Source organism: Mytilus edulis, chromosome 1 (assembly GCF_963676685.1).
Source record: "Mytilus edulis chromosome 1, xbMytEdul2.2, whole genome shotgun sequence".
In the NCBI taxonomy this organism is placed as follows: domain Eukaryota; kingdom Metazoa; phylum Mollusca; class Bivalvia; order Mytilida; family Mytilidae; genus Mytilus; species Mytilus edulis.
The window spans coordinates 99856118-99879752 of NC_092344.1; the positions used below are offsets into that span (position 1 = coordinate 99856118).

The 23635-nt window shown below is 30.1% G+C and overlaps 2 protein-coding genes across 4 annotated transcripts in view; one reads left to right on the plus strand and one right to left on the minus strand.

Moving 5' to 3' along the window:
* LOC139498059 (protein DD3-3-like) lies at positions 1 to 19535 on the minus strand. Of its 2 annotated transcripts, none has more exons than XM_071286363.1 (13): positions 19164 to 19535; positions 13856 to 14007; positions 13109 to 13186; positions 9717 to 9894; positions 8638 to 8820; positions 7962 to 8154; positions 6051 to 6217; positions 5573 to 5720; positions 5198 to 5302; positions 4410 to 4472; positions 3270 to 3565; positions 2140 to 2211; positions 1 to 1480 (listed from the first exon to the last, which is right to left on the minus strand). In XM_071286363.1, the coding sequence occupies exons 2-13, from the start codon at positions 14000 to 14002 to the stop codon at positions 1137 to 1139; spliced, it is 1974 nt and encodes a 657-aa protein (XP_071142464.1). In that variant the 5' UTR covers positions 14003 to 14007; positions 19164 to 19535; the 3' UTR covers positions 1 to 1136. The 2 variants fall into 2 exon arrangements, with proteins under 2 accessions (XP_071142464.1, XP_071142474.1); XM_071286373.1 differs by having other exon boundaries at positions 13856 to 14960; positions 19164 to 19348.
* Positions 19526 to 23635, plus strand: part of LOC139498041 (protein DD3-3-like) — a 20132-nt gene continuing 16022 nt past the window's right edge. Inside the window, exon 1 of one of the 2 annotated variants that reach the window (XM_071286350.1) lies at positions 19526 to 19834. In XM_071286350.1, the coding sequence (XP_071142451.1) occupies positions 19743 to 19834 (92 nt within the window). In that variant the 5' untranslated portion in view covers positions 19526 to 19742. The remainder of the gene's footprint in view (positions 19835 to 23635) is intronic. The other variant, XM_071286354.1, reaches the window with a different exon arrangement.

The window sequence follows — 23635 nt, forward strand, 5'->3', positions numbered from 1 at the left end:
TTTTAGATAAATATGTATTTTAATTATTAATAAATAATAACAAATAAGACACAATTGTCTGTACCAGCAGACAATAATACATTCAGTTAATTGCAACTAAAAAACGCTGAGGTTTCCTTGTAAGATTAAAATATCAATGTATGCAATAGTATTACAAAAGTATATTTGATCTCATTTAAATCAAATAAATCAGTAAAAAAATAAGTTTTCAGAGTCAATTCAATGTTTTAATAAAATGCTGATGTTGTTATTAAAATAGTTATTATTTTGCAGTGAATATTGTACAAGATTTTAACAGAATTAAAATCTACATAAAAATTTTGTTGCCTTTCTTTGGCTATACTGTTAAAAAATTTAGTCAACAGTAAGCTTGGGTGCTGACACTAATCAATTAAGAATTTACTATTGAAAATTTAAAAAAGGTCTCTAGTGAACCGTTAAGCAGACATCTTATAATGAAAATATTATCATTAACTTTGGTAATAATGTTTTATCCCACAAAAATATAACACATGTATATAACATAATCTCATATTTGGTATATCTGATATGTATTCATTTGGTCAAATACCTCGAATAAATTGTACAAAATATGATAATCTATTTGAAACTATTTAAAAATATTTCAATTAAAAACCTCATTTTAAGAAAGGGAGAGGGGGATAGAAAAAAGAACAATTTCTTTGGGTTTAAAGATAAGATCATGTTGGTTATCATATAATAGTAATAATTAATTAACTTGACAGAACAATCATGGTTAAATGGCCAGCATTTGCATATTTTGTGTTACTGATCATAATGGAAGACTGACATTATGAAAATGAAATCAGGAATGTTCATGAATCTTGTAAAGGTAAAAGTTGTGAATGAGCGCTGCTTAATAAAACAAACAAATATAAAAATATATGAAAAAAAGTATTCCTCAAATAAAATTATGAATCCCAAAGATTTTTTTTTAATAAAGATGTTTACAAGAAAATATGTTTTACAAATTATGATTTTTGATTGAACTCCTTCCAAAAGAAAAGACCACATGATATGCTGCAAACGCTGAAATAAATATTGAAATTTAAAATAATGTCAATGACAAACATGTTCTAAAATACGATATGACCACAACAATAGGCAAGAATGTTTTATGACACAATGAGTGTTGATTTTTGACTTCTATTACTGAAGTTATTATTTCTTGTGCTCATATAGTGATATGTTCCTCTATTAAATTTGAGAACTGCTCCTTCAAATGAGGCGGGTGCATTGTTCAGTAATGGGTTCATTGCAGCCTTAGTTTTAGCCTCATTGACTGATTTATAATATCCTGATGATGACATAATAACAGCCAGGTCCTTAGGAGATACAGCGGTAGAACCAGAATAGATCCATTTGACATCTGCAGCAGACCACATGGTGGTACTCTCATATGGTAATGGGAAATTGTCATTCAAATTCTTTATTTCCACAATATTACTCCTGTCAGATCCTGAAAATGATAAGTTAATGGCTTATTGAGTGTAATTGCTTTTAAAAGGAATACATTATCATTTATGGTCATTCCTAATTAGAAAATTTTTTGATTACTGATTTGTTCCCCTCATGTTAGTTAGAAGTTTCACTTCTCATCCTGAAATAAAGCATGGTTGAAAAGTGATACAAATAGTTAACAGTGACCCTTCAGGTTAGATGAGCAGATAAGGTAATGTTTTATCCAATTTGGCAGACATATCAGTCAATAGTAACTGAAATAAGATATCAAATTAGGTGTAACTAAAAAGGGATGTATAACAACAACCATTCTCACCTAAAAACAATAAAATTAGAATAACACAGTGTCTGAACAAAAAGTGCAGAAAACAAAAATATAATTGAGAATGGAAATGGAGAATGTGACAAAGAGACAACTCAGATCAAAAAGAAGAAAACAGTAGAAATCCACCAATGGGTCTTCAACACAGTGAGAAAATCCTGCACCCAGAGGCACACTTGATTTAATAGTACGCATTCAGGTTTTATCTCATGCAAACTTATTGTATTACCTTGATTGGTTTCATTTTCCCCCCCTTTGCATGAAACTTTGGTTATATAGAAATTTGATCACTACTCATCCATTTTGAGATAACTAGTTTTAGTCATTACACTTACCATCTTTGCCTTGACCTTCATCTCCAGCCTGTCCATCACCAGCTGGATTGTTGTTATTATGTGTATTAGAGCCTGAAAATACATTAATAAAATATGATTCGAATACCGGTATAAGGAATAATTCACTTGCAAACTGTAGTGTCATATTCTGGTTAGTAATTTTGGGTTCCTGTTTAGATGACTTACTATAAATTATACAGTAATTTCAATACTCCTATATGAAAAAAGTTCACCACATTTGGCACTTATGGGTTTGTCCTTTGCAAGAAAAAAATCAACCTGTACATTTATCAGACTTCATATTTAACCTTTTACAGCAGCTGTTACTGTATGAGCCTATAACTTTGATCATTAATAATTACTTCTCAGAACAAAAAACTAAATAGAAATACCCTAAATAAGTTTGGATAAATAAAACTGCCATAGATTTATAAGATGGCTGATAACAGGAAAAGTGTTATTGTCATGAAGCTAAAGCTCATAATTACGTTCATAGTATGAAGAAATTTCACATGTAACCACATTTACATGTTTTTTGTTTGGTTAACGTGTGGTTTCATAGGTCCCGTGACTTGTATCCCTTAACAGAAGTAAGGATGATCTCCCTTTTGTAAGGTAAAAAAAGTTGACACATTTGCCTTTTACTAGTTTTGCTTATTTACAAAAAAGCTGCTTTTTCAAAGAGCAGAGGAATTTAATTTTTGTGCCTTTTTCAAGTTTAAGAAAAATTAGAGCTAGGAAATATTCCTGTAAATTCAGAAATGATTGTGTGCTTTATTTATTGCTACTATTGAACTGACACAAAAAAAAGTAAAATCACAAAAATACAGAAATCCAAGGAAAATTCAAAACGGAAAGTCCCTTATCAAATGGCAAAATCAAAAGCTCAAACACATCAAATGAATGGATAACAACTGTCATATTCCTTACTTGGTACAGGCATTTCCTTATGTCTTTCACTATAATAAATCATGACAGAAATGTTTGAATATAGAGTATAAATTAACTAGCTCCACTTTTGACTGACAAGTATGCATTCCTGTATAATACTTTGAGAAGATTAGAATCATTGGGTATAACATTGATTTTTAAATCATTTACATACAATATATAGAAACTGAAAAGATTACCTGTCCATTGTATATGAACGAGATCTGAAGGTTTCATATTTAACGTGTTTGGATGGAAGTCGTACTCTACAGCAGGGTAAGTCTGTACTATGTTACCACGTTTTCCTCGTACGTTCAAATTAAATATTCTATCTGTCTGAGATATGGCACCAGCTCTCGGAGACATGAGAAATACATGACTTCTGTCTTGAAATTGTCTGCCAGTCTGGTCAGTGTTGATGTTCATACGTAATGCAGTTCTACCTCCCACATCGATATAAGGATCCTGCTCTATAATGGATTGTACGAATGGATTTCTGTAAAAAGATATTTGTTCCATTTTTAAATAACATTGGTTGCTTGTTAGTTTATTATAATTTGTGTTGTAGCATTTTGATAATATCAAAGTGTTAAAGGTTTTTTACAGTATCTAAGTTAAAAATAGAACCGAACCTATGTTGCCTCTATTCACTTCAGTATATACAACCTGCCTGAGGGTTTTCCTTGAAAAATACACAATGTGTTTTTTTTTAGGTTGTTTTAAATCTACTTTTAGACTGAAATCACTAAGAAAAACCTTATTTAAATGAAAATTATTAAATTCATTCCTGATACTTCTGCAGGACATCAATGTCCTTTCTTATGTGTGTTAAAATTTTTACAGGTTTATCATAAAATATGGGATCTGTTATATAGATATATCATCAAATATGAAAAAATATTGTTTTGATAGAAATATTAAAAAAGAGAAAAAAATATTATAGATATCATCAAATATGGTTCAATTTTTAGACATCATCAAATATTAACATCATTTATAAACATATTATAAATATGGCAAAAAATGTACAGACATATCATCAAAAAGTCAAAATATGTTTAGTCATACCATCAGAATGTAGAATTTCACTTTAATCACCATAATGTCATAAAAAGTCACATCAATTGGCTGCAAGGGAGAATGGTTTAGGAATGTTTTATTATTAACTGGAAGTAACTAAATGTTATAATGATGGAAGATGAGAGAAAAAATCCAGACATAATGCTTCTAGCTTTATTATTATGGTTATTCAATATACTCTGATTATCTCCCTTTGTTATTCATAAATTGATGCCCAGTAAGGTAAATAAGTTTTCATTTAGAATATAGAAAAAACTTACAATTGTTGATTTGAAGAAGAATCTGTGAAATATGGATCATAATCATCTGTTGATATGTTGTACCTAAAAAAGAGAACAAAGAATTTGTAAACAATTTTATTGTTATTCATTTACAAATGAAAGTGGTGTCATATATTTTAAATTCAAAAGGAAAGATAAAATCAACACAGACAAAAGTTTACGGTAAATGAATTTCACCTTAATAGCTGAATGTAAAGTTAAATGACAAGGCCAGAGTCTTCTCATTCTTCTTGATTACTTGGTGAAGATGGGAGCACAGTTAGTTCCCATAAGAATGTCAATTGTCTGTTTATAAATATCTCCACCAAACATATGTTGTCAATAATAAAATTAAAGCAACTTCATGACGTTTTAATCAGAGTAGGTTTAGTTCACAGATCAAGATTTGTTCTTTCCAGACACAATTTATTTGTAGAACAAGATTTATCAATGCAATATCATTTATGTTATAAATGTCATTATACCAAAAAACTCAGTTGATATCTTAGACAGCAATGGTTACAAAACTGACGGAGACCATCTCAATCTAGATATCTTTTTACAAACAACTAAGATAAGTACCAATGATTATTAATGAATCCTCAGTATCGGAATATTTCAGTGGTAAAGATTGTATTACAACTGCAGTCCAAAATGGTAAAATTGTAACAAAATACAATGTAATTCTTAGTTTAAGAAGTTTGACTGCCAGTATTAAAATTATCAATATTCATGCAATATAGTTTTAAAAATAAATTTATGATGCACTAAAAATCATTGAATTTTACCTCATTCTAAAAACACATCTTTTTGCTTTTGCTGAAGGAAAATAAGGCAGCGTCCACATATAACTATTAGCTCTACCATTTGCTCCATTACCCAGATGATTAGACCTGAAATAGATATAAATGCATGTGAAATCATGTTTTTGTTCTACTACATATAAACAGGTAATGCTTTGAAATGGAAAACCTTATGACACCATGGTTCCTTTAAAGTCTCATGAGTATACATTAAAAAAAACATTAAAAAAACATATACTGGTACTTAGAATACTAGGACTCTTTTAAAATTTATTGTGGCTCTAAATTTCAACAATCTATATACATAGAATACTAATGTTTTTTTAGTCTGTTAAGTCTACATCTAAATAAACTAAATACCTAGAATATTGTGCTTCTTTACAATCTGGTTGGTCTAGTTGAACCAAACATTCTTTTTTAGTGACACTGGTAGCATCATATGGTACAGCCCATCTATAGGTCAGTCCACCTTTACTCTGTGCATTACAAGCGGCCTCAGTAGTATATGCTGAAATTTAAAGATGCAGTTTTCAATGTTAAGTTTTTAATTGTGCAATTTTGTTTGATAAATGCTATCTAGGGATATATTCTTAACATAGAAAAGGACATTCATGTACATACATGTATCTACATTTTTATTTTATAACTATGGTGTTTTTTTCCAAAACAAAATCACAATCATTACTCTTATTGGAACCATTTTTTTCATTTTGTGTTTTATAAAAATGTATCCATTTATTTTAAGATATGTTAAAATGCACATATATATTGTATAAACTTAACAGTTATTTATGATTATGTGGAAAATGTTTTCTTTGATTATTATTGCGTTCCTCACCAGGTGCCTTCTCTAGAAAGTTGCTGAATTGTATCCATTGTCCACCATTCTGTGTACATTGGGCTTGATTATTCCATTTTGAATAAGGACGTCTGGCACCTCCAGGTGTATAAAATTCTACACACTCATGGTACATTTGTGTATTAAAACTTTTTGACTTGTAATAACTGAAATATAACATAGACTGTCATTTTCAAGAAGTTTAATTTTTTGCTGTTGTTTTTTATAGTTCCTTCAAAAGAGTGTCAAATAGTACAAAATATCTAATAATAGAATACCATATAACATAACAAGAATAAGCTGCTGCAGCAAGGGTGCCCGATACACCCTTATTGTGGAAATAGAAATTGTTGCAAGAATTAAATAAAATAAACATTAGGCATTCAATTAGAAACAAATAAAATCACTTTGTAGAAAAATATGCATTTTGATACCCATAGGTGTATAAAAAAATCAATAGTGTGTTATGTTCACCAATTCAAACAAATTGGGGTACAAAATATTAATCTGACAATTAAAGTCCCATAAATCTGGAAAAACTACTGGAAAATAATCAAATTGAAAGGGAGCTTCCTTTTACATGTACCTCTCTAAACAATAATGTAAAGTTTACTCCTAATGTTGTGTTAAAATTACATAAGAATTGAATAAAGCAAATTTGAGTTATAGTACTAAGTGTTGATTGAAGCATTGGAGGATGGGTGGATGGATGGATGGACAGATTGACAAGCAGACTATGGTATACCATAATACCTCTGAACATATAAGGTAGTTAGCTAGATATATGAGTGAATGTCTCTTAAAAAGCAACCAATGTCACAATATATTCAATGTTATAAGAATGGACATCAACTTCTTTATGACATAGGTGGTAAAAGCTCATATGATGTCTGAATTGTTTATATGAACATAATGAACACATTTTGGGGCACATATGAACAACCAAACTGCAAATATCAGCATCCAAATTTGAATACAATTCTAACTTCCATCTTATGTGATTCTTATATGCAACTCATGTTCTTTGATTAGTTATTTCTGTATGGGCCAGTAATGCATGTAATGAATGTGGTACATCTTATGTTCCCTTTAAACAATCAAATAAATAAACTTTGATCAGAATATATTTATTCTACTGAAATTGAATAACTTTGATAAACATTTGGGTTGATGATAAACAGAAGTACTGAATAACATCAATATTTGTTTTTGGTATTTGTTCAACAGATTATATACAGTTATTTGAACTGTAACACTTCCGATTACAAACAAGTTGAACTTTGTGTATCCTGTTTTTATATCCCTGTAATAATCACTTAATCTTCTCCTAGGATCTACCACCTACTTAAAATGTGATTTTATCTGTACAACTGATTATGATACTGTTTCATAAAATTAAAAAAATGTGTGCAATTCAAGAAATGGACACATGATTTCTAAAAAAAAAATACCATAAGATATGATAGAAACTCATTTTAATCAAATTCAAAATAATGTTTTGTATTATAAATAACAATAGATATTTTTGAATAGGTACATGTAATGCATGGTACAGAACCTTCACAAAATAGAGATTTGCAGTATTTAACAAATGCGTTAACAATTAATTGTTTAATTGATACATATTGCTCTAAAACTTAAAGAGTCTAGAAACTGTGGCAGGATATTCAATCAGTTGACAGTGGCTGATTACTGGAAGAAGAAGAACTTGTGAATAAATCTTAGTTAGGGAGAACATCAAAGATCTGACAACAATGCCAAGTTTAAAAAAAACTAAAAATTCAAAAAAACAAATATCATACCTACTAGATTAAAATAAATCTGCAAACTTTTCAAAAGAGAGACACAAGCCTGAAATTATCCAAGGTAGAAACAAAAACAAGAAAGATAACTCTCTATATATATACAAACCTGCACATTGAAGCATTTTCTGCAAGTACTGCAATATCTTTCCATGGAGTAGGATGCCAGTAGGGGAAATAATCTCTTTCTTCTGGACATTCATAACCATAACGATTACCATTTGGATTCTCACGTGTGTAAATGGCACTGCTAGTGCCCAAGCCATTGTTGGTTTTTAACTTTTGATCAGCAGTAAAGAGCCCTGAAAATATAAGAGTTATACTTTACACAATTATGATACACTTCAAATGACAGTTATGATGTCAAAAGTATCAACCATGTTACCCCCATGATGTCTTATCATTAAACAGACCTGCATGGTATTTTCAGCATTAAAATTAAAAGAAAATAGTTATTTATGGATAAAAAATATATAACAGCTAGCAAGAATCAAAACAGGTCCATATTCCTAAAACCAGACAAATTCTTAATACCAAAATAATATCAAAATGTTAACATTCCATTTCCAAAACCCATTAAAAAGATCCATTATATTAAAACAAGTAGCATTCCCTATTTTGGCTTAATATTGAGAAAGTTCTTCTTTTATGTCAATATGTTGCATGTTTGCATGCATCATTCATTATTCCCTTTAAATTCAGTGCCTTTGCAAACAAAGCAAATGTCAAAAAGTCTTTTTAATTCCTCAACTATTCACACATTTTATGAGAGTTATCTTCCATACCTCTATTACGTTCCCTGACAAAGCATTTGTCATACCATTCCCAAGGTTCCTGGAGAACTTCCTCTTGTTGGACAGCATTGTTTTTACGAGCTGTTGTTTGTGCCTGGGTTTCTGTCACACTCTGTGGTCTGTTATATGCTTGTGTATCAGTTCTCTGCCCATTTCTAAGAGTATCAGCAGTACCTATAAAAGAAAATTGGAAACCTTGTAGGAGAAAAATTTCATAAAGTAAACTGAACATTGTATGCACATATGTTAGCAATTAAAATCTTGTGATTCTGCCAATAGTTATGGAATATATATATGGTTGTTCATATTGCTTTTTCAAATCATTTGAAAAGTGTTGTATCATTCTAAAGGTTCATGTAAATTTCAATCGTAATTTATGAATATAAAAAAAGTCTGAAAAACTTGTAAAAAAATCATTTGGCACATTAAAAATTATCTTGAAAATCTACCATATATATTGTATTTTCATTACAAATCTAAATGACAATATAACCCCATTTAATGTATTGTTATGACACATGAACAGTCTGTTATTACTTTCATTTTACTTGAAATCTTAATAAAATGCTTCGCTGAGAGTAGCCTGATATGACAGCAGAGGTCAAACCCTAAACAGTTTGGACACAATATTCAAGCTTGATACTGTCTGAATTTAGATTGTTATAATTTTTTTGACATAATATAGGTTTTGGATACAAAATAAATGTTGTCAGAGATTTAAAAAAAAAAATTGAAATGGGACATTCCAAAATCTAACAAAGTTAGATTAACTAATGGACATATTTTATTATCAAGTATCATAGTAGCACTTTCTTCTAAACTGCTAAAACAACTCGTTGTTCATAAAAGTTAATCAGTGTTTTTATTTTGTAACTTTACAAACAGAAATATTTTTTTACTTTAAATAAGAGTCATTTTCAAATTTAACCTGGTTAAAAAAATTAGCAGACAAAACTTGGAAATTTAGCTTGTCCAGGATAATTAGATAACCGAATATGTGGTATGAGTGCCAATGAGACAACTCTCCATCCAAGTCACAATTCTTAAAAGTAAACCATTTTAGTTTGTACCTGTTGGCGTGTTCACATCATCCTGACACATGTACTGTAGGATCATGTGACAATTTTGTTTCTGTGGACTGGTATCTTCATTGCCTCCACAGCCATGCTGATTGGTCCATTCCAGCTCAAGGAAACTCTTCCCTGCATCATTATTTAAACTTTTAAATGGACCACTTTGGAAATATTTCTGAAAAAAATAGTGACACTGTGAACTTATGTGTCTTGATAATTACAACTGAGTGATGAAAATTCCTTGACTCTAATCAGGGGCGGATCCAGCCATTTTAAAAAGGGGGTTACCAACCCAGGATAAAGGAGGGTTCCAACCATAAGTCCCCATTCAAATGCATTGATTGGCCAAAAAAAGGGGGGTTCCAACCCCCAGAACCCTCCCCCTGGATCCGCCACTGCTCTTTCATTTTGTTAAGTAATCAGTTCCTAACATGCAATATTGCATCAATCTACAGCTTTACAAGTACAAAAGTTCAGACTGACAAGAATGTGTCCATAGTCATTTGATAAAACATGGATGTTCCACTCAGTCTATCATTTTATATTTTCAGTGGACCTTTAAATTGGGGTCAAAACTCTAATTTGGCATTACAATTAGAAAGATCATATCATAGGAAACATGTGTATCAATTTCAAGTTGATTAGACTTCAACTTATTCAAAAACAACCTTGACCAAAAACTTTAACATGAAGCAAGACAGACAGACGAACAAATGACAGACAAAGAGACACACAGACCAAAACACATAATGCCCCTAGGTGGGGCATAAAAATAGACATTGAAAGTAAAAATAACTATTAAAATTTCAGTTTTTGGAGTTTCAAACAATAAATGAAATATAATATTACAATTTCATACCATCTGCAGTTTTCTAATTTTAATGTTTTTATATCTTTCAGTTATAGTTCAAAATTATCCAAAATAGATACACTTCAAATATAGGAATCTGACAGGTATAATTTGAATTGCTCTTTTTTCAACTTAATCATGTGATTTCTACATAGAATTATTCTACATTATCTAATAGAAAGATGGTATCAAACTTTAGATTTGTTACAATGATGCTGTTGCTGTCAAACTAAGGGTCCTATATTAACATTTGGTTTCATAATATTTTTCTTTGTAATGTAATTACCAATCATCATTAAATCAAAGGTAACGTTTAATAAATTTCAATTCAGGAAATTTCATAAAAGTTGTATTTATTTTTGCGTTTAAGTTTGACCCATGGTATATTTTTTGTAAAGAACCAAATGTTCAATGATTTAGTAAGGTTCAAATCTATCATTTTGAACTATGATGTTCACAAATAGAGATACAAAAATATTCCTAGCAGCAATATATAAAAAAAAATGATTTCATTAAAAAGTTGTTAAGTTTGGTTTTAACTTCTATATTTTTTTCACTTTGCTCTCTGATATGAAATTTCCAAATGTGGTAAACTTCCGATTGTTGTTAACAAATGTGGTAAACTTCCAATTGTTGTTAACACACTTACAAAAGTACTTAAAGTTAGGTAAACCAGAGTTCATTTATTATCATTATCATAACTAGATATGACATCATACCAATAAACTCATCATAGATACCAGCATATAAACCCATATTATTAAAGTGACCAGATATACAATCCTATGTTTGAATCATCTAACTCTTTTTAAAATCTTTCTTCCAAACAAGGAATATAAACTGTATCTAGTACCAGTATATTTCACATCATATATAAATTAGGTAGATTTTAAACTAAAATTTAATAACTAGTGATTCAAACTGGTAACTCCCTAGTCACAATATTTTAATTAAGAAGAACATTTTTATATTTAGATATACTGTCTTATTAAAACTGTGGAAAAAAATGCAATCTAAGTACATATGTAAGAATTGTGCCCCCAAAAAACGTGACAAACTTGACTTTGATCTGTTAAGTATCCTTTGATTATTGTCTGTTAGCATGGGAAGGAAGTCCTGAAACTATAATAGCTTTTATCAAATAATCCTATTTAGAAAACATCCTTCACCGAGATAATTAATCCCTAAATAGGATCATGTGATGCAATGTTTCGCTGTCAGTACTGACATCTACGAAATGAAATAAACAACTTTGATTTGTGAGAAAGTTGACAAAACATAAAGAAAATAGGCTGAAAAGATTTAAAAACACACAATGTCATGTAACAAATGATTAAAGACATGAAATCAATACAATAATTATATGCGAAAATGATTTAAATAATAATGTAATACTGAATAATATCTCCATTCAATACTTAAAGATAAGTTACCTGTCAACAAGGCCCGCCTGTTAAGACTTTCAAATTGATGAATTAAAATATTGTTTGTGTAAGCTATCATCAAGTTTCAGTGCCAAATTTGCATTTAATCTATCAAAAAAAATTTGACACCACCCACTCTAAAGAAAATAAATAATTCTGGTCAAATCCCATTACTTTTTAAAACAACAGCAATAACTGCAAATATACATGAAATACAAAAATGTATCCATAAAAGGAGCTTCACACCTTCAAGAAATCTTGTAAAAAATTTGTTATTGTATTTTCTTAAATTTCATTCCTTTAATTCTCAGTCCAATAAAAATGAAAAATATTACAATTGAAATAGGAGCTTTATTCAATTTATCCTAACCCAAAAGATCTTAGTCATTGTTAGTTATGTAACAAAACATAATATTTAAAAACGCTTCATAATTTAGATTCGCAAAAGGTTAATACTGGTCAAGAAAAGAGTTTTACTTTGCAACAAATTAGACAATTCCAGATGGACAAAATGGTTATGTCTTCACACAATTTCTCATTTCTTGCAGGAATATGTAATGAATTTGATACTTGCTTGATATAAATCTTCAACTGTGCATGCTCATTGTTGAAGGCCATACGGTGGCCTATAGTTGTTATTTTTGTGTCAATTTGGTCTCTTGTGGAGAATCATCTGTTTCATTGGTAATCATAACTCATCGTCTTTTTTTTAAATGACATAGTTTGATTGAAACAGAAAATGACACCATAACTAAAATAAGATGTGGTGTGATTGCCATTGAGACAACTTTCCACACAAGACCAAATGATGTAGATTCAGAAGCATGTACTTTCAGGTAATCCTATAGCCTAAACCTCTATTAATGAGCTTAAATAATGCTTATATACATATATAGACAATTAATGACTTTCTACAGTGGTGACTGAAAACAAAATCTTTGAGACCTTGAAACTAAAACAAAGGTCAAATAGTTAAAGCAATCAAAGATGACCAAATTGTAGAGCAAAACATAGCTAAAGAGAGAACAATTGATTTATGATCAAGAAATTTTTCTTTTTGGTGATATCAAAGGCACATTGTTTATATTTTTTTTAAATTATTATTTAATATTTACCATCCTGTACTGTTCTCCTTCATTGTTAGATGGATTTTCTCCTTTATCACCGACATTATAACCTCCTTTGTTATTGTTCTAATGGAAAGAAATATATTTGCATGTATATAACTGTTAAAAACAGGGAATGCTGTCTTATTAATTCTATTAGAAGATGGGTACCCTACTTAAAGAAAATTTAATACTTTGAGTCACAGCTAGGGTCCAAGTGGACCGTGAATAAGTATAGCTGGTATGTTATTATCTACAATTAAATTTAGATACAAATCTATATAGATCACAACAATATGGGTTTCAGGTTTTCTCTGTTCATTTGACATAGGGCAAGACCAAATGAATTTAGATCTGAAAAGTACATTATATATGTATGTGATAAATTGATTGATTTACAAGTGTTTGCTTTACACCACAAGTTAAGAGCTTGTTATTTTTATAGTTGCTTTACCAAGGCTGGTGGACAAAGCTTCAGTTTCAACTCTTCCACTACTTAACAAACATTAACTTGCCTCCTAATTCTGATGTCAATCTCATAGAGGCCAAAAGCTAGGAGACCTTTTAAGCCTTCAAAAATAAATCTTTTTTACTTTCAACGGCAAAAAATAATAAACAATATTCTTTTCATTTTCATGAGATAGCTAATCTTATTAGATATATTTCGCTAAAATTGAATGCTGGTCATTTTCAAAATAAAAGGACCTTTACCTAGGGCTTATTACATTAAAAAATATAATTTGTGAAATAAATTACCTGTGAATCAAACACCCTGTTTGCATTTTTCCTATTACCAGTTTTTTCATTCAATCTGTTATTTGATCCTCTAGGTATATGTAGATAAATGTCTGCAAAACACTGTCCAAATAACAAGACACTGACGACCATAAGCTGTATCATCATTTTATCTACAGTGAAAAAAGTCCTTTTTAAAATACTAGTTTATTAAGTACAATATAGCATTATAACACAATAACACCAAAGTGACACATCAAGCAAGAAATCAACCTCCAATTCATAAACTGTGGACACAGAGATATGTCTAGACTGTTTAACAATACCATATGTTTCAAAGCCAATGGACCATGACTCAGATGGCTAGCCTTAATAACCTCCATGGAAATGAAAGATGTAATACAACTACATTGTACCTAAACACTCATCTTTGACTTTATATTGATTGTTCCTTATGTTCTTTATGACTCCTTCTGTAGCCATGTGAACTACGAAATTTTCAAACTGCAATAGTATCAAAACAGCAAAGATAGTGAAAAATAAAGATGGCCATATTGAACATATACTAAGGGGTAAAAAAAAGTAAGTAAGTAAAACTTTATTTGGATTCGGCATATTCATGATATTGACAAACAGTACAAACAAAAGCTCTAATGAGCTTTTCACTGAATTTAAAAACATATGCAATATCAAATAAAACAAGGTATGCGGCATGCAAAATAAATTATAAAAAGCAGCACCAAAAATTATCTTGCGAAACTCCAAAAAATATTTAAGCACTAAATTTTTAAAAATTTGCAGTTTAAAAATTATTTTTTAAATAATTTATGATTTATAAAATAAAAATTTCAAATCTTTCAAATTTTAAAATGTAAAAACAAAATTTCAGTTGCAATGCAAGCTGTGCAGCATAAAAAGCATAAATATTGCAACACAAATTATCTACAGGCAGAGCAAAAACATTCTGTTCCACTTCAGGACTGAACAAGACTTTTGAAATGTGAGAAGCTGTTAACAATCCTGAAATGGTTTGGTAAGCATTTCCATAAGGAAGCAGCAGAAAAACTTAAAGATTTTTTTCCATATGTGGTAGTTCTTACCTGTGGTATTCCAAATATTACTATATCTAAAAGAATATTTAGTATATTCAATTTAGAGTAAATTTTGTAAACATACAGGAGGCAAATTATTTAAAATTTTATAAGTCTCAAGTGCCATTGTCCTGATGCGTCTTACTTGTAGGAATGGGACGTTTGCGTTCTCAAGAAGAGTTTCAGAGGATGATAAGTAGTTGTCATATGCAAATCTTAATGCTTTCTCTTGCATTTTTTCAAGTTTTTTTAGAATTTTACTCTGTACAAAAATGCCAAGCCAAAGGACAACCAGATGCTCCGCAGGGCGTAGCTTTATACGACCGCAGAGGTTGAACCCTGAACGGTTAGGGCAAGTATGGACACAACATTCAAGCTGGATTCAGCTCTAAATTTGGATTGTGATTAAATAGTTGACACAGCATAGGTTTCTGACACAGAATGAATGTGTTCTAATGAACTTAAAATTTTTGTTTCTCTTAGAGCAATTCACTATGCTGTTGAATATTAATCCTCTCAAAAAAATGTTTGAAGAAATTTTCTTTTTTATTTATGAAATTTCAAATGAGAATAATTGAACCCAATTTTTTTAATCACATCCTCCTTTCCCTTATTCCAAAACTAATCTCAATTAAAATTTCTAATGGAGTTTGCAACAATAACTACTCATTTAAATACATCATAAAATATTAAGATGTAAAAAAACTGCTTGTTATCACTGAATGGTAAAGATTATTTTAATTTATCAGTTGGTAGTAAAAAGTGAATATACATTGTATATTGTATATAACAAAGATTTAAGTTGATTCTGGACAAAGAAAGATAACTCCAATTAAAAAAAAATCTTGCTATTGCACAATATTTTGCAATTAGATATTTCTTGCTTACTATTCTGGACAAAGAAAGATAACTCTAATTAAAAAAAAATTTGATATTTCACAATATTGGGCAATTAGATATTTCTTGCCATTGCGCAATACTGTGCAATTGAAAAGACTTGCTATTGCACAATACTTAATATAATAATTTTAGATCCTGATTTGGACCAACTTGAAAACTGGGCCCATAATAAAAAATCTAAGTACATTTTTGGATTCAGCATATCAAAGAACTTCAAGATTTCAATTTTTGTTAAAATCAGACTAAGTTTAATTTTGGACCCTTTGGACTTTAGTGTAGACCAATTTGAAAACAGGACCAAAAATGAAGAATCTACATACACAGTTAGATTTGGTATATCAAAGAACCCCATTTATTCAATTTTTGATGAAATCAAACAAAGTTTAATTTTGGACCCCGATTTGGACCAACTTGAAAACTGGGCCAATAATCAAGAATCAAAGTACATTTTTAGATTCAGCATATCAAAGAACCTAACTGATTCATTTTTTGTCAAAATCAAACTAAGTTTAATTTTGGACCCTTTGGACCTTAATGTAGACCAATTTGAAAACGGGACCAAAAGTTAAGAATCTACATACACAGTCATGACAGTTAGATTCAGCATATCAAAGAACCCCAATTATTCAATTTTGATGAAATCAAACAAAAGTTTAATTTTGGACCCTTTGGGCCCCTTATTATGTTGGGACCAAAACTCCCAAAATCAAACCCAACCTTTCTTTTATGGTCATAAACCTTGTGTTTAAATTTCATAGATTTCTATTTACTTATACTAACGTTATGGTGCGAAAACCAAGAAAAATGCTTATTTGGGTCCCTTTTTGGCCCCTAATTCCTAAACTGTTGGGACCTAAACTCCCAAAATCAATACCAACCTTCCTTTGGAGTCATTAACATTGTGTTTAAATTTCATTGATTTCTATTTACTTAAACTAATGTTATTGTGCAAAAACCAAGAATAATGCTTATTTGGGCCCTTTTATGGCCCCTAATTCCTAAACTGTTGAGACCAAAACTCCCAAAATCAATCCCAACCGTTCTTTTGTGGTCATAAACCTTGTGTCAAAATTTCATAGATTTCTATTAACTTAAACTAAAGTTATAGTGCGAAAACCAAGAAAATGCTTATTTGGGCCCTTTTTGGCCCCTAATTCCTAAAATGTTGGGACCAAAACTCCCAAAATCAATACCAACCTTCCTTTTGTGGTCATAAACCTTGTGTTAAAATTTCATAGATTTCCATTCACTTTTACTAAAGTTAGAGTGCGAAAACTAAAAGTATTCGGACGCCGGAGACGACGACGCCGACGACGCCGACGCCAACGTGATAGCAATATACGACGAAATTTTTTTCAAAATTTGCGGTCGTATAAAAATTAAAATTACTCAAAATAAAAGTATGAAAAATTGTAAGTTTTTTAATCTGTTTAAAAATGATCCAATTCTCTTGAGAACATTCAGCTGTTGTGATGCCTTTCTACACAAGTTTCTTATATGTGCATCAAATTTTAGTTGGTAATCAATATCAATTCCAAGTAACTTTACTGCCTCTTCACATGATAAAATATTTTGCTGAATTTAAAATTGAGAAAGGAAATGGTGAATATGTCAAAGCGACAACCACCCGACCATAGAGTAAACAACAGCCGAAGGCAACCAATGGGTCTTCAATGTAGCGAGAATTCCCGCACCCGTAGGTGTCCTTCAGCTGGCCCCTAAAATATGCATAATAGTACAGTGATAATGGACGTCATACTAAACTCCGAATTATACACAAGAAACTAAAATTTAAAATCATACAAGACTAACAAAGGCCAGAGGCTCCTGACTTGGGACAGGCGCAAAATTGCGGCGGGGTTAAACATGTTTATGAGATCTCAACCCTCCCCCTATACCTCTAGCCAATGTAGAAAAGTAAAACAATAACAATACGCACATTAAAATTCAGTTCAAGAGAAGTCCGAGTCTGATGTCAAAAGATGTAACAAAAGAAAATAAATAAAATGACAATAATACATAAATAACAACAGACTACTAGCAGTTAACTGACATGCCAGCTCCAGACCTCAATTAAACTGATTGAAAGATTATGTCTTCATCATATGAATATCAGGTACAATCCCTCCCGTTAGGGGTTTAGTATCATACTATCATAAAATATATGAGAAGAACATAACCCGTGTCATGCCAACAACTGTTTTTTTTTTTTTTTTTTTTTTTTGTATAGATGGATTTTTTGCAAAGGTTCTTTTCCCTACAGCAATAACTTGAAATTTATCAGGATTTGCCTGCATCTTATTTTCTTTAAACCAATTAATCAGCAAATGAGATTTAGATTCTAATATGGATATGATATGGTCATAATCCGGACTACTAAAAGATAGAGTATTGTTGTCTGCATAATTGTTTAATGTACTATGTTTAACAAAACAAAAAATATCATTTATGAAGACATTATATAAAAGGGGACCCAATATAGAACCTTGGGGTACCCCTTTTTGGATGACAGCCCAGCTACTCAGAACACTGTTTACTTTAATTTGCTGTTTTCTATCAGAAAGATATGATTTTAATAAAGATACTGAATGTGGAGAAACACCTTATGCTAGTAATTTATCTAGTAAAATTTCATGAGGTAAATAGTCAAAAGCTTTTGATAAATCCATAAGAACTGCAGCTATATATAAGTTTTTGTCTAAGGCTTTATGCCAGTCTTCCAGTAATCTGAGCAACGTAGTCTGACATCCATGTCTTCACCGGAAAGCACATAGATAAGAATTAAAAATGGAATCAAAGAAATCGTATAACTATAACTGTATTTCAAATATCTTTTTATAAAATTTTGAAAAAATAGGTAACACACTGACTGTTCTGTAATTTGATTTCAGTAGTGGGTCACTCTTTTTTATAAGGGTGTAACTTGGGCCTCTTTAAGTTTGTCTGGAAATATGCCCGTAAACAATAAATGCTCAGCACATCATAGAATAAACAAGTGAGCTATTTTCTTTTATTAAGAACATGTACTACTAAATGTACAGATAAGAATCAATTTTTAAAAATAAACAGTGTAATGCATTATGATGCATAAGTGAAAGGACTAAATAAACACTGAAATGGTCAAATTAACTGGTTTAAAATTCATCAATCCTAATAGTACTGTTGTTAATTGGAATTGCTTCATCCCTTAACATATATTTGTCGTCTTAAGTTATGTTTTAGATATGTTTGAATTGTTTGTCTGTCGATGAAACAACTAAACTATCAAAAAAAGAAATACTTGGCCTAAATTATATCCTACTTTCACTTTAAAGACAAGGTATCTTAGATGATCTTACCTGATTGTTCACACCGCTTGGTGTTCTCTACAATGATATCGCAATGTTGTTTTTTAATATATGTTTATCTTGTTGTAAATTCTATTATTAATCAATTGTTCTGTCCAGTGGTTCTGTCTGTTTGATCTATTATCTTTTTATTTCACTTCTTCATGACCTCATCTTAATACGGTTTGTAAATTAATGCGCATGAAAGTGGAAGTAGAATAATTACAAAATAATTTGAAACTGCTTTACAACCTATTATGATTTTCATTTTTCTATATAATATCTAAATAAAATTTTCTGTTAAAATAAAAATACCAAATTTATATAAACATTTTTCTTGTATATGTCAAAAGATTTATTGCACTATTTCATGTGGCGGAGAGATTGACAGGTGCGCGGAGAGGGAAGTTGTGTGCAATTTAATCCCAATTAAATGACAATGATACATCATGTACATACGCAAAGATCACGAGATTAACTATTATTGTCCATATTTGGAATGTTGACAACATTGTGATTACTTTATACGTCTGACATGTCTTAAAATTTAATAGATACTTCGAATGATTTGAGAACAGTGAAAAAAGTAAAATGGATAGATCATACTTTCGTTTTAATATTGTTATTTCTGTTCTTGCATATTTACAACTTACAACTGCAGATATTTATTTACATAATCCACGGTAAGATCTTAAAGGTTTTTCTGTTCATGTTTAATTTTGACCTTTCTATTATTCTATGGTCGTGTTGGTCAAGACATAAAGTCATTTACTCATTAGTAATTAAATATTTGTTATGTCTGAATTTATAGGAAGATTTCCTGTATATTTTTCAATTTTATTGGCAATGTTAAAATATGCTCATAGGCAAGAGAACACAAAGGATGGTTTATTATATGATGCATATATTTGTAATTAAAAGTTACATGCAAACAAATATATCACTACATGGTTTTCTAGTATCAATTGACTATTTAACATGTTTAATATGACCGAATTAATTAGATTTAACAAACTTAAATGTAAGTGTTGGCCGTTTATGTACTATAGTTAAGAATAAATTATGTACATGTACAAGTTTTCATCATCATTGGAAAGAATTAAGAGAAAATACTGTTTAATCTTGACCTATTTTTCAATTAAACATTTTTTTTTGGTACAAAAAAATAACTGCAATTGAAAGAAATTTAAAGAAAGACAAGCACTGTGCAAGATCAGAATAAGTGCACATCCCCTAAAAGTAGAGACAGATAGATATGCTCAAGCCTTTATAGATAAATCACAAAGATAATGTAAAAAATGCACCTAAGATACAGTTGAAGACGAAGAACATTTTATATGTCAGTGTCCCCTTTATAACTCTTTAAGACAAGAATTTTATGATAATATTTTAATAGGTTGTAAAAATTTTGAAAAGTTTTATAAGCACAAGTGCCAAATTTAATTGGCTCTTTATTCAAGAAAAGGTATTGAAAAATATTGCTATTCATATTAATAAATGTTTGGAACTGAGAAAACTATCAATATAGTATAGATATTGTTTTATTTAAGACGTTGAGAATATTTGCCTGTTAATAATAGATATAAGTTTTTTTTTTTTATGTGTATGGCTCTGATCTGGCTGTGGATAAACATCCAAGAATTGAAATAGTTAAATTCATATTAATGATTTATATCAAGTTTATTGTAACAATTATAAAAATCATTGTAATAAATTACTTTCAGACTTTGCTCTTCATGGGCCCTTTTTACAATTGGAATAAAAAATATCTTATATCTTATCTTATCTTATATATTATAGCAATTTGATTATTATTTGAAAACAGCTGAAAATCATATTTTTAAATTTAAATGTACATATGATGGTTGTAATGCAGGTACTTTCATGACGAATAATATTAAACTTCTTGCCAAATGATGTTAAGGGTAACTTTTGGTGCATTTTGATTTTTTAGATGATCAATAAATATCGAATCATTTTAACGCATCACATTATTTTTTTTCCAAATATAGCGATAATGAAAATTATTTTGAGACTTCTGATGAAATACAGTAAAATTTTAACCAATTTGATGCTTACACGGTAGCCAAAAATTACCGTTTTACCTGTGATGGTAAAATGCATACATTGTACCTATATCCTATATGTTAATTGTTGCATTTGCCAAAATAAAAATTGTGATGGATTTTTTGTCTTTCCTATGTTAAAAGTAAGACAAGTACGTAGTTCTAATTTATTACAACATACAAGTGTGTTAAAGAATCAAATTAGTAATCAAGAAATAAATGTTATTGTTACCTTCTTATTGTTTAATCTGTTTTACTTTGGTGATGCATGTACCAATGTAAAAACCACCTTAAGTTTATGATAATACTGTTTAATCATTGTTAATGTTAGTTGCATGTGTGTTTTGCTTGTAATAGACATAATAATAAAGAAATAGTATTTTTTATTCGGTATAATAGATCACAAATCCCATTTCTAAACATATATTGTAAAGACAAAGAATTATATCAAACATGTCAAAAGTTTGATAAAATTGAGTGAAAAGTGTAAATAGAAATAATACTTTCAGATAAAATTGAGAATGGAAATGGGGAATGTGTCAAAGAGACAACAACCCGACCAAATAAAAAACAACAGCAGAGGGTCACCAACAGGTCTTCAATGTAGCGAGAAATTCCCGCACCCGGAGGCGTCCTTCAGCTGGCCCCTAAACAAATATATACTAGTCCAGTGATAATGAACGTCATACTAATTTCCAAATTGTACACAAGAAACTAAAATTAAAATATGCCCATTTAGTGAATTTCTGTATGAAAACTACATGTTTGTGGTGTAATAAAAATGGATGGAACCATATAATGCATGTTGTCAGATTGTTTTCTTCCTGAAAAATAAAATTAATTAAAGCCTTTCTTATCATTAATATCCCCTTTGGGTCCAAGTTGATAGGTTTTTTTCAATTGTCTTGAGTAACAGACAGAAATTACGAACTGTTATCTTGTTTTTTTTTTATAAAGTTTGTGCCCTATTTGTGATGATAATACATGTACCTTGTTCTATTCATGATCAGTTTTGGAAAATGTTGGAGATGCTATTGTAATCCAATGAAATTAAATTATTAAAACCACCAGCTTTAATTGTTGATTCTTGAGGTTACACTAATTGAATAAAGAATATTACTGTATTACATTTATCATTATCCTGAAGAAAAATATTGTAACATGTCCTGAAAAATAATTGTACCATTCTTTTATGTGAAGACAATTTCCTGTACCAATTTTTATACGACCGCAAAAATTTTAATTTTTTGGTCGTTGGCGTCGTCGTCTGCGTCGTCGTCGTCATCCGAATACTTTTAGTTTTCGCACTCTATCTTTAGTAAAAGTGAATAGAAATCAATGAAATTTTTACACAAGGTTTATGACCACAAAAGGAAGGTTGGTATTGATTTTGGGAGTTTTTGTCCCAACATTTTAGGAATTAGGGGCCAAAAAGGGCCCAAATAAGCATTTTCTTGGTTTTCGCACTATAACTTTAGTTTAAGTGAATAGAAATCTATGAAATTTTGACACAAGGTTTATGACCACAAAAGGACGGTTGGGATTGATTTTGGGAGTTTTGGTTCCAACAGTTTAGGAATTAAGGGCCAAAAAAGGGCCCAAATAAGCATTATTCTTGGTTTTCGCACAATAACTTTAGTATAAGTAAATGGAAATCAATGAAATTTAAACACAAGGTTTATGACCACAAAAGGAAGGTTGGGATTGATTTTTGGAGTTGAGGTCACAACAGTTTATGAATTAGGGGCCAAAAAGGGGCCCAAATAAGCATTATTCTTGGTTTTCGCACAATAACTTTAGTATAAGTAAATGGAAATCAATGAAATTTAAACACAAGGTTTATGACCACAAAAGGAAGGTTGGGATTGATTTTTGGAGTTGAGGTCACAACAGTTTATGAATTAGGGGCCAAAAAGGGGCCCAAATAAGCATTATTCTTGGTTTTTGCACCATAACTTTAGTATAAGTAAATAGAAATCTATGAAATTTAAACACAAGGTTTATGACCATAAAAGGAAGGTTGGGTTTGATTTTGGGAGTTTTGGTCCCAACAGTTTAGGAATAAGGGGCCCAAAGGGTCCAAAATTGAACTTTGTGTGATTTCATCAAAAATTGAATAATTGGGGTTCTTTGATATGCCGAATCTAACTATGTATGTATATTCTTAATTTTTGGTCCCGTTTTCAAATTGGTCTACATTAAGGTCCAAAGGGTCCAAAATTAAACTTAGTTTGATTTTAACAAAAATTGAATCTTTGGGGTTCTTTGATATGCTGAATTTAAAAATGTACTTAGATTTTTAATTATTGGCCTAGTTTTAAGTTGATCCAAATGGGGGTCCAAAATTAAACTTTGTTTGATTTCATCAAAAATTGAATAAATGGGTTCTTTCATATGCCAAATCTAACTGTGTATGTA

Excerpts from the sequence above, each read along its gene's own strand:
- LOC139498059 (XM_071286363.1), bottom strand. The coding sequence starts at position 14,002 with ATGATGATACAGCTTATGGTCGTCAGTGTCTTGTTATTTGGACAGTGT. Across the intron at positions 13,187-13,855 it reads ACAGGGTGTTTGATTCACAG|AACAATAACAAAGGAGGTTA; the intron begins GTAATTTATTTC and ends TCTTTCCATTAG. Across the intron at positions 1,481-2,139 it reads TGAAGGTCAAGGCAAAGATG|GATCTGACAGGAGTAATATT; the intron begins GTAAGTGTAATG and ends TATCATTTTCAG.